The sequence below is a fragment of the Rana temporaria genome, chromosome 7, assembly GCF_905171775.1.
Source record: "Rana temporaria chromosome 7, aRanTem1.1, whole genome shotgun sequence".
NCBI lineage: Eukaryota > Metazoa > Chordata > Amphibia > Anura > Ranidae > Rana > Rana temporaria.
The window spans coordinates 61,488,406-61,500,679 of NC_053495.1; the positions used below are offsets into that span (position 1 = coordinate 61,488,406).

Consider the following 12,274-nt stretch of genomic DNA (forward strand, 5'->3'; position numbering starts at 1 on the left):
CCCCTTCCTCACCCCCTAGTGTTAACCCCTTCAATGCCAGTCACATTTATACAGTAATTAGTGCATATTTATAGCACTGATCGCAGTATAAATGTGAATGGTGCCAAAAATGTGTCAAAAGTGTCCGATGTGTCCGCCATAATGTCGCAGTCCCAATAAAAAAATCGCAGATCGCCGCCATTACTAGTAAAAAAAATTATAATAATAATAATTCTGTCCCATATTTTGTAAGCGCTTATTGCGTTTTTTTTTTTTTTACCAAAAATATGTAGAAGAATACGTATCGACCTAAACTGAGAAATTTTTTGGAAAAAAGAAATTTGGCTATTTATTATAGCAACAAGTAAAAAATATAGAATTTTTTTTCAAAATTGTTGCTTTTTTTGTTTTATAGCGCAAAAAATAAAAACCGCAGAGGTGATCAAATACCACCAAAAGAAAGCTCTATTTGTGGGGAAAAAAGGACGCCAATTTTGTTTGGGAGCCACGTCGCACGACCGCGCAATTGTCAGTTAAAGCGACGCAGTGACGGAAGCTGAAATTTCACCTGGTCAGGAGGGGGGTATATGTGCCCGGTATGGAAGTGGTTAATTTAAAAAACGTGCAGCTGGAAGTGGGTGGGTGGGTTGGAGGGTGGATGATGCAGGGTCAGCTGGTCAACTCCTTCCTGTGTCATGACCTATGGTCAGACCGGAAAGTAAGGCAAATGAATGGATACGTTTGGATACATGGATGAGCACAAGTCAAGTAAGTGTCTGTAGATTTATTGGAAAGCTTTAATATTTTTGCAAAAAAAGTACATTAATGCTATATTGGTACATCGGGGACCTGGAATTTAGAAACAAAAAAAAAAAGGTTAGCAAAGGTGAACTTACCCTTTAACCACTTCAATACCAGGCACTTATACACCTTCCTGCCCAAGCTAATTTTCAGCTTTCAGTGCTGTCGGAATTTGAATGACAATTGTGCGGTCATGCTACACTGTACCCAAACAATTTTTTTATCATTTTGTTCCCACAAATAGAGCTTACTTTTGGTGGTATTTGATCACCTCTGTGGTTTTTATTTTTTGAGCAACAAATAAAACAAAAGTTTTTTTCTTTTTGTTTCTGTAATTTTTTTTGCAAATAAGTACCCTTTTCAATGACGGGCACTGATATGGCTGCACTGACGGGCACTGATAATGCGGCACTGATAGGTGGCACTCGTATGTGGCACTGATGGGCACTCAAAGCTGGCACTGATGGGCACTCATAGCTGGCACTGATGGGCACTCATAGCTGGCACTGATGGGCACTCATAGCTGGCACTGATGGGCACTCATAGCTGGCACTGATGGGCACTCATAGGCGGCACTGATAGGTGGCATGGACAGGCACAGATGGACACTAGTGGGTGGCATTGCTGGGCATCACAATTTTTTTTGTGCCATGATGGTGCCAGTCAGTGGCATATGTTATGCATACATTATGGATACATTTGTACATGTGGATGGCCATGGGGGACTTGGGCCCCGTACACACGACCAGATCTATCCGCTGGGATTGATCCGCGGATCAGTTCCAGCAGACAGATCCGGTCGTGTGTAGTCCCGAGCGAACATTTTCCAGCGGATAAAAATCCAGCCGACGGATTTCCAGCGGATAAAAATTTCTTAGCATGCTAAGAAATCTATCCGCTGGAATCCTGTCCTTCGGACTCATCCGGTCGTCTGTACAGACTCACCGGATAAGTCCGCCCGATCCCCATCCCTCGCATGCGTCGAAGTGATTCGACGCATGCGTGGAAGTATTTACCTTCCAGGGTCGCGCACGTCGCCGCGTCATCGTCGCGGCCACGTCACCGCGGATGTTTTCCGCTGGGATTTTGATCTGATGGTGTGTACAAGCCATCAGATCAAAATCCGGAGGAGGAATGTCCGCTGGAAACGGTCTGGCGGACCGTTTCCAGCGGATATCCTCTCGTCTGTACGAGGCCTTACCTGGCCATCCACATGGGGCGGTCCTGAGGAAATTTTTCACTTTTTTTTTTATTATTTTATTTTTGTGATTCTTCTATCAACTGCCGGCTGGGTGACAGGCTGGATAATATAGATCCTTGTAGTCTGAGGGCTGTCGGTGGGTGATAATGGAGTCAGTATCTGACCTTTCTTCCCCTAAATTGCCAGAGGCAGCAAATGGTGCCCCTGCACCTGCGGTTCCCATGGATACACTGTCGGCAGTCCTGGAATCATTTGTTGCTAGAATAGAAGCGGTGGGCGTAAGGGGGGTAAAAAGCGCCCCCCCCCCACCATCTTCTGGGGAATGCTCTGACTCAGATTCGGGCCTCAGGACCCCGGTTCTGGTTTTTCAGAGGATGTGGACCAGGACCTGGTGAGGAGGACCCCTAGTCCGGGTCAATGCAAGACAGAGCACTTGTGAATGCACTTATTGATGCTGTGAGGGACTTTCTCAAGCTGGAAGATGCAGCTGGGACTTCCACAGAGGGGTCTGTCTCTTTTGGGTCACACAAATCTAAACGCTCTATGAAGGTTTTTCCTTATGTTGCTTTCTTTGATAAGTTCATTGATAAGGAATGGGAACGGCCGCAGAAGTCTTTTGTGGTCCCTCAGCGCATGGAGGTCCGTTATCCTTTTGAGGAGAGCCTTTTGAAAAAATGGGCCTCTCCTCCAGTCGTGGACCCCCTGGTCTCTCAGCTAAATAAGGTAACCACTCTCCCGGTAGAGGGGACCCCTGCCTTTAACCACTTGAGGACCGCCTAACACCGATATATGTCAGCAGAATGGCACGGCTGGGCACAAACACGTACATATACGTTGCCCTTTAACTGCCCAGCCGTGGGTCGCACGCGCGCCACCTGCGGAGCGCTCGCGACCTGGTCCAAAGCTTTGTGACCGCACACGCAGACCCGATCGCCACCGGTGTCCCGCGATCGGGTCACATGAGCTGAAGAATGGGGAGAGGTGAGTGTAAACAAACCTTCCCCATTCTTCTCTGTGGCTTGTCACTGATCGTCTGTTCCCTGTCATAGGGAACGACTATCAGTGACGTCAAACGTCCACCCACGCCCCCCTACAGTAAGAAACACACAATGGGACACACTTAACCCCTTTAGCACCCACTAGTGGTTAACCCCTTCACGGCCATTGTAATTTTTACAGTAATTGGTGCATTTTTATAGCACTTTTCGCTGTGAAAATGACAAAAATGTGTCAAAAGTGTCCGATGTGTCCGCCATAATGTCGCAGTCACGAAAAAAATCGCTGATCGCCACCATTACTAGTAAAAAAAAAAATATTAATAAAAATGCCATAAAACTATCCCCTATTTTGTAAATGCTATAACTTTTGCGCAAACCAATCAATAAACGCTTATTGCGATTTTTAACCAAAAATATTTAAAAGAATATGTATTGGCCTAAACTGAGGAAAAACATTTTTTATATATTTTTGGGGGATATTTATTATAGCAAAAAGTAAAAAAATATTGAATTTTTTTTTCAAAATTGACGCTTTATTTTTGTTTATAGCGCAAAAAATAAAAACCGCAGAGGTGATCAAATACCACCAAAAGAAAGCTCTATTTGTGGGAAAAAAAGGACGCTGTGCCGAATGGCAAAAAGGGGCCAGGTCCTTTACCTGCAAAATGGTCCGGGTCTTAAGTGGTTAAGGACCCTACTGATAGGAGGTCCGAAGCGGTGACCCGCTCCATGTTCACCATGCTGGGGTCAGCGTTGCAACCTATATTGGCTGCAACTTTGGTGTCTCAGACACTCACTGAATGGGTAAAAAATTTGCAACAGACTATAGAGGAGCATCAGCTTCCTCCGGAGTGTGTACAGCTGGCTGACCAATTGGTACAGGCCCCCTTGATCTCCAGAGCCTCTGTATATGTGGTGGTACTGCGCCGTCTGATTTGGCTGAAATGCTGGTCCGCTGATCAAGCATCCAAAAAAGCTCTGGCAGATTTGCCCTTCAAAGGTGGGAGGCAGCTCTGTTGAACTCTTTTGTCCAGGGTCACATGACCTCACAAGTATGTTCTGGTCATTGTTTGCTTTATTTTGTATTCTTTGTGCAAATTTTCAATAAAAATTATAAACACAAAGGTGGGAGGCTTTTTGGTACCTCACTGGACGACATTTTTAAGGATGTTACTGGAGGTAAGAGCACACTTCTCCCGCAGTCCTCTAAGGGAAAGGAGCCGCGCCGTAAGCCGGGGCCCTCCTATTCCGCGCAGAAGCAGTATTTTCGTCAGTCAGCCGGCAGATCTTCCCAGACTGACAAAGCTCCAGCTGGGGGACAGAAGCGTCCCTGGGTGCGTAAGCCGAACAAGCTGGCTAACAAACCTGCTACCGCATTAAGTTTTGCCCCCGCCCGACTCGAGGGTGGGGGGACGGCTTTGCGAGTTTGCATCTCGGTGGAGATCCCTGCTCTCCGACCAGTGGGTCTGCGAGGTGGTCACTTCGGGGTAGAAGATAGTTTCTTTCTTGTCCCCCATACAGATTCTTTCCCTCAAATCTTCCTCTCCTTCCGGCTCGTCGGTCTGCTTTGATGGGAGCAGTACAAGACTTGCTCAGGTGCGGAGTAATTTTACCTGTGCCCCTGGAGGAAAGGTTTCAGGGTTTCTATCCGAATCTGTTTGTAGTCCCAAAGAAGGACGGGGTCCGTCCAATCTTGAACCTCAAGGCACTCAATGCCTTTGTGAGGGTGCGAAAGTTCAGGATGGAATCCATTCGTTCAGTGGTTGCTGTGCTCCATCCGGGGGACTTTCTGGCATCCCTGGACATCAAGGACGCATACTTGCATGTCCCCATCTGCACCAGACCTCAGAGATTTCTGCGCTTTGCGCTACATTTATACGTAGACCACTATCACTTTGTGGCTCTTCCCTTTGTCCTAGCGTCAGCACCGAGAGTTTTTTTTACCCTGATTCTGGCTTTGCTGAGACAGCGAGGCATTGCTATCGTGGGCTACCCAGACGATCTTTTTTTGAGAGCTGCTTCTGGCTCAGAATTAGAGGAGGACGTGTCTATAGCCAGTCAGACCCTCCGGGAATTTGGTTGCATACTGAAAATCCAGAAGTCGGTGTTGGTACCGACTCAGCGTCTGGAGTACCTAGGGTTGATCCTGGACTCCTCGGAGGCGAAGTTCTTCCTTCCATTGGAGAAGTTGCAGACACTCCAGTCTGTGGTGAAATTGTTAGCATCCCGCAAATGGTCGTCTTTCCGTTTTTGCATGCGAGTTCTGGGCCTCATGGTGACCTCCTTCGAGGCAGTACCTTATGCCCAATTCCACACTCGAGTATTGCAGGAAGAGATCCTGTCCAAATGGAACAGATCTCCATTGTCTCTGGATCGTCAGATCCAGGTAAATCACCTGGTCAGGGCTTTCCTGAGTTGGTGGCTGAGATCCCCCGTCTCTTCAGTCCGGGAAGTCGTTCCTTCCTTTCCATTGGACTGTGATCACGACGGACGCCAGCCTCACAGGTTGGGGGGGAGTCTGGGGGGGGGTCCAGTCGGCTCAGGGTCGCTGGACTCCGGTCGAATCTCGCCTGCCGATCAATGTACTAGAACTTCGAGTGATCAGACTGTGCCTCTCCTCGTGGTCAGAGGCTACAATGTCTTCCAATCAGGATCCAGTCGGGCAACGCCACGGCGGTGGCCTATGTCAACCATCAGGGGGGAACACGGAGCTCGGCTGCGGCGTCGGAGGTCGCTCACATCCTAAGGTGGGCAGAAAGAAGCGCGTCGGCTCTGTCAGCCGTTTACATTCCGGGCGTAGAAAACTGGCAGGCGGACTATCTAAGTCGCCAGATGCTGGACCAAGGAGAATGGTCGTTACAACCGGAGGTGTTTCAACTCCTTTGCCGAACTTGGGGCACGCCAAATATGGATCTCCTGGCTTCTCGACTCAATCGCAAGGTGTCGAGGTTCGTGGCTAGGTCCAGAGATCCTTGGGCAGACGCGTGAGTGGCCCTGTGGGGTCAGTATCGACTAATTTATGCCTTTCCCCCACTGAAGTTGCCTCTTCGTCTGCTCCGCAGAGTGGACACAGAGGGGGTCCTGGAGATTCTAATCGCTCCAGATTGGCCCCGGCGTCCCTGGTATGCCGACCTTGTGCGCCTGGTGGCGGATGTACCCTGGCGGTTGCCAATACGGGAGGACCTTCTGTCTCGAGGCCCCATACTTCATCCTGCTTTACAGTCGCTGGCTTTAACGGCATGGCTATTGAAAGCCAGGTGCTAAGAGACCGAGGTCTGTTGGATTCGGTAATTTCAACCATGTTGAGGGCACGGAAGTCTTCTTCGCGGAAGATCTACCATCGCACTTGGAAGGCCTTCATCTCCATGTGCGAGGAGATGGAGTGGCGTCCACGGACGTATGCGGTTTCCAGTGTACTGCTGTTTTTACAGCGTGGAGTGGATCAGAAACTTGCCTTAAGCACCATTAAGGGACAGATTTCAGCCTTGGCTGTTTTCTTTCAACGTCCCTTGGCGACTCACTCGCTGGTAGGTACCTTTTACGCAGGGGGTTCTACATGTGCTTCCCCCAACTAAACCACTGCTTCCTCCGTGGGATTTGAATCTGGTGCTCTCGGCTCTTCAGGAGCCTCCTTTTGAGAACATCAGAGAAATTCCTTTTGTGATGCTATCTCAGAAGGTGGCTTGTCTAGTAGTAATTACATCTGTCAGACGTGTTTGAGTTGACGGCCTTGTCTTGCAAGTCTCCATACTTGGTCCTCAAAGGATAAAGCGGTGCTACGCCCGCAGCCTTCCTTTCTTCCGAAAGTGGTTTTAGCTTTTCATCTGAATGAGGACATTGTACTTCCGTCCTTGTGTCCTAGACCGTCGCACCCCAAGGAGATTGCGCTACATACTTTGGACGTGGTACGTCTGCTACGACTCCGTTCTGGAGATCTGACTCACTGTTTGTGGCGGGAATCTGGTCCACAGAAGGGCCTGGCAGTCTCCCCGGCCACCATTTCTCAGTGTATCAGGCAGACCGTCATCCAGGCCTCCGCTCTTAAGGGGTGGACGCCTCCTTTTTTCTGTCACGGCGCATTCAACCAGGGCAATTGGTGCTTCCTGGGCTTTCCGACATAAAGCGTCTGTTTCACAGGTTTGTAGGGTGACAACTTGGTCGTCCGTTCACACCTTTTCCAAATTTTACAAGGTTGATGTGAGTGCATCTTCGGATGCTTCCTTTGGCCGCAAGGTTTTGCAGGCGGCTGTTTGAGTTTGCACCTCCTCTGTTGAGGAGCTTTGCTTGTTTGGGGTGAAGTTGTTTTTTTTGAATGCTGTTCTCACCCCTCGTTTTTCTGACACTGCTTGGGGACTTGGTACCAAATACAAAAATTTCCGCGCTGCCTAAATGGTGAGCAGCTACAAAAAAACAATAGACAAATGGTAAAAACAAAACAACATATAAATGTAGCGCCCATAAGCACCCATTATCAACATACCCTTTGCATAGTGCAGTGTTTTGCAATTAGCGGACCTCCAGATGTTGCAGAACTACAAATCCCATGAGGCATAGCAAGATTCGGACAGCCACAAGCATAACACTCAAAGGCAGAAGCATGATGGGACTTGTAGTTTTGCAACAGCTGGAGGTCCGCTAATTGCATATCCCTGGCATAGTGGTTTGGTGTGCGAGACGTTGTGTGGGAACTGCAGCAGAGTATTCATTCTTCACAGTGGTTCATACCATGTTCAGTTGACCCTTTGAACATATGTTCTTTAGGGTTCACTGTTTCCGGTAAGCCTCTCCTATGTTGGTGGTGGCTGTTTTCACTTCACTTTGTTCATCTTGGATGTGGGAGCACCAGCACTTTTTTATTTACATTGGACTACATTCAATATTCACAATTTTTTTGTATATTGAAGACTTTTCACTTGTTTTTTATATAGATATATGTTCATTGATATATTTCTAGATTGTTGGACATGGTATTATTCAGTGTTTTATTATTCGTTTAGCGCTACATTTATATGTTGTACTGCTTGGGGACGTCCCAAATGTCAAGATTTAAGGAGCTGTGTCCGTCCATGGACGAAAAGAGAAATTAGGATTTTTTGTACTCACCGTCCATGGACAGACACAGCACCCACCCCTCCTTTTAAGTTTGTACTGCTTTTTGACGAACTGAGCTGCATACTGCAGGGTGAGGGGTTATGACCGGAGGGACTTCCGCCTGGGCGGGGCTGTTCAACTCTGTTAAAGTACATTTTTTAAGATAACTAACATGTTATGCCTAGTCCTCTCCTATGAACAGGAACATAACCCAAATGTCAAGATTTAAGGAGCTGTGTCCATAGATTTTATGGTGAGTACAAAAAAATCCTATTTCTCTTCCGTTCATGGACGGACACAGCAGCATTGACCTTAGGGTTATATATCCTTTTTCCTTTCAGGAGAGACTAGGCAGAAAAAACTGCACTTCAAGTGTTTTAACACTTCTCTCAGTACAGCACCTCCCAGGGGGGAGGGTCCCCGGGTACATCCCACTCTCTGGAATATCTAGCCTCAGTTTTTTTCTGCCTAGCGTTAGAAGACATGGCCTTTCTGGAGCCCATGTGCTCGGGAGATTTTTTGCGATTTTTCGCTTTTATTTGATTTTTTTCCTGCATTTTTGGATCCTGGGATCTACAATCAACTGCCGACTGGGTGACAGGCTGGATCTGCGATCCTTGTAGTCCACCCATGTTCGGCCATCGAGCATGTGCCGGCCTTTAGCTAGGCGGTCCACGACATGCCCCGTTGCTCCAGGGGCGGCCGGTGAGCTATATGCTACAGGGCACACATATGACCAGTCTCTATGGCTGTGTCAGTGTGCCGGGCCGACAGCCATGCCGTATCTACCTGCGGACATTGGGTCTGTCTGGAATGCTTCCAGCCGTTGGTCGCAGGATGGGTAAGTAGTATCCCCTTGCCTCGGCAGGGTGGTTCGGCTGGTGCATTCCTGGGGAGGTCGACTGAGGGTCCGCCCTGCTTTCCTCTCTCCCTTCCTCTCCCTCCTTCCCCGTTCTGGGTGGCGGCTGTGAGGTGGGGGGTCCACCTGGGGGGCTCTGTCACTGCCGGGGGGCTGTGCTGCTGTGGGGTGCTATTGTTTTTTATTGTGCTGTGTATGCTGGACAGTGTCTGCTGTGTGTTACTGTTTTTTTTAAACACGTGTACGGCCGCCATTTTAGCGGTGACGCGGTTCTATATATTGGCGGCCATTTTCATGTAGCCCACATGCTGTTTTTTCTGCATGTCTGCGGCCATCTTGGAAAAGTTTTGGCCTCTAGTGTCTGGAATAACGGTGCCAAAGCCTGCAGCATACTTCCTAAGGGACTGCACAGCGCGGACAGCGCTCTCAGCTCTGCAGCAGTAGTACAGCCTGTTTTTGGGTGGTGGGTCCCCCGGCTCTCTGACAGCCGGGAGGGTGGCCTGTGGGTCCTGTTCTGCAGTACTAAGACGGCATATATAGGTGGGTCAGCATGGAGTCTGAACCAGAGGCTTCTACCCCAACCATGCCAGAGTTAACCCTTAGTGCCCCTGCTCCTGCGACCTCGGTGGATGCTATGACGGCAGTCCTTGAGGCGTTTGTTGCCAGGATTGAAGCGGCAAGTGGTCAGAAGGGGGGTAAAAAGTGCCCCCTCCCTGCGTGTCACGATCGCTATCGTGCCAAACAGACAGCGAGGCGTGGTCACGCCCCAAGTGGCTCTGGGTGGGATTGAACCCAGGACTTCTTCTTCACTGCTCCAGATCTTTGCCACTGAGCCACTTCTCAAGTTCATATTCTGCTTGCTGTCCATCAAAGCCTGGTTCTGAACTATGTGCTGATTGCCTGTCTTTGAATCTCCCTGCAATCTGCACCTGTTTATCCTGGTCCAGCTGAGGCAGGTTTCCTAATCAACCAGGGTATAAAGCCCTGCCTCACTATGAGGCAGGTGTCAGTTCATTGTACTCTGCTTGTCCTGTCTGTGCCAACGGTTCCTGTGTTCCTGTGATTGTCTTCATCTACAAGACTGACCCCGGCTTCTGACCCTTTGGCTTACGTACCCTGGATTGCTGCTGTCTCCTGCCCTCTGACCCCGGCTTGTACTTTTGGACTTTCCCTGTTTTCTCCATCCTTGACCCACGGCTTGTGCCCCGGACTTGTCTTTGGTTCCTGTCTGCAAACCCTGAACTTTCCGTCAGTAGCTTACCTGACTCTCTCTGGAATCCTGGGCCACGGCTATACTATCCTGGGCTAATCTCTATCTAGCCCCCGTGCACAGACTCACAGCACAGGTAGTGTCTTACCTGTATTACCTTGGGCTGTGTGTACCTGCAAGGGTGAGCTTACAAACCTGCAAAATGGACTCCACACAAGGTAAGCCCTTACATAATGAACTGACCAATAACATGGAGTCCGCAGAGTTATATAAAATGCTCACCTCCTGGCTTTGCAAGTCTCCAGCCTGGGCCATACCATTTCTGAACTACAGCAAGAAGTTCTATTGCTTAAAGGGACAGTACGCCCAGCCCCGGAACCAGGCATATCCTGAGCCATTTGTTGTGATGCCAGAGAGGTTTGACGGTAGCCGTGCATCCTTCTCATGCTTTAAGATGGATTGTGAGTTGCTGTTTACTCTTAAACCTAAGACCTATGCCACAGACTATGTTAAAGTTCGCGCTTCCATCAACCTGCTCACAGGGCAAATCAAATCATGGGCTCATCAGTTGTTGCAGGAAAAGAGTCCAGTCTTGGACAGCTGGGAAACTTTCATGTTTGCTCTGGACTCATACATTCCTGTCTCCAAGAGAACCAGTATTCCCAAGTCTGCTCTCGGTTCACTTGGCCTACGAGTATCCAGGGACAGGAATTCCCAGTACAGATATGACACCAAGCCAGCCCAGCATGTGCCAAGGTATGAAGCTCCAAAACCACATAGCCTTGACGCTCCTGTGGATGCACACACGCCTACCTTGGAGGATGAGGAACCCATGCAGATTGGGGCCATCCGGTCCAGCCTATCTAAGGTAGAAAGAGAGCGGAGGAGAGGCTATGGACTTTGTTTTTATTGTGGTGTTAGCGGGCACCTTATATCTCTCTGCCCAACTCGCCCACCTCGGCCAAGGGTTCTTCAGGTGGGTACTATTGGGAGTTGTTTCTCTACCCCAGAATCTTTGCCTGCTATGCAGCTTGAAGTTCCTTTGCCCCAGTCTGACATTCCGGCTCCAGTGTCTCCAGTTCCTGTGTCCCCAGTTCCTGTATCTCCATTCGAAGTTCCTGTGTCTCCAGTCCCTCTGTCTCCAGTTCCTGTGTCTCCAGTTCCTGTGTCTCCAGTTCCTGTGTCTCCAGTTCCTGTGTCTCCAGTTCCTGTGTCTCCAGTTCCTGTGTCTCCAGTTCCTGTGTCTTCAGTTCCTGTGTCCCCAGTTCCAGTTCCTGTGTCCCCAGTTGAAGTTCCAGATCATGTCTCCCCAAGTGAAGTTCTTCCACCTGACTGCACATATGCCTCGAATGGTACTATGGTCCGTAAGCAGGATCTAGCAGTGTTTGAACAAGCTTTACAAGCAGTGAGTGCACCCCCTACCAGAACTTCAAAAGCAAACGAAGTCCAAAAAAGAAAAAGTCTTCGGACTCTGTCGTTGGTGCTTTGTTTCCCCATGGTTTGGACGAGAACTGTTTGTATGGCATGGATGCCTATGGCAACATATCTCTCCTGTCGGACGATGTGTTTGACTACTCTAGTGAAGAGGGTGGTTTGGACTTTACAGACTGTGTCTATGAGGAAGCTCCTTCCAACACCCGGAGGGCGCTTTAAGGGGGGGGAACTGTCACGATCGCTATCGTGCCAAACAGACAGCGAGGCGTGGTCACGCCCAAGTGGCTCTGGGTGGGATTGAACCCAGGACTTCTTCTTCACTGCTCCAGATCTTTGCCACTGAGCCACTTCTCAAGTTCATATTCTGCTTGCTGTCCATCAAAGCCTGGTTCTGAACTATGTGCTGATTGCCTGTCTTTGAATCTCCCTGCAATCTGCACCTGTTTATCCTGGTCCAGCTGAGGCAGGTTTCCTAATCAACCAGGGTATAAAGCCCTGCCTCACTATGAGGCAGGTGTCAGTTCATTGTACTCTGCTTGTCCTGTCTGTGCCAACGGTTCCTGTGTTCCTGTGATTGTCTTCATCTACAAGACTGACCCCGGCTTCTGACCCTTTGGCTTACGTACCCTGGATTGCTGCTGTCTCCTGCCCTCTGACCCCGGCTTGTACTTTTGGACTTTCCCTGTTTTCTCCATCCCTTG

At 49.2% G+C, this 12,274-nt stretch overlaps 1 protein-coding gene across 6 annotated transcripts in view; it reads left to right on the plus strand.

The window, feature by feature from the left end:
- DMC1 (DNA meiotic recombinase 1) overlaps positions 1-12,274 on the plus strand; it is a 530,416-nt gene that overhangs the window by 121,657 nt on the left and 396,485 nt on the right. For 2 of the 6 annotated variants that reach the window (XM_040359475.1, XM_040359479.1), the window contains exon 1: positions 635-747. The exons of the other annotated variants lie outside the window; for them this stretch is intronic. In XM_040359475.1, coding sequence (XP_040215409.1) covers positions 682-747 — 66 coding nt within the window. In that variant the 5' untranslated portion in view covers positions 635-681. Of the gene's footprint in view, positions 1-634; positions 748-12,274 lie in introns of those variants that run through there. 6 annotated transcript variants of the gene reach the window in all.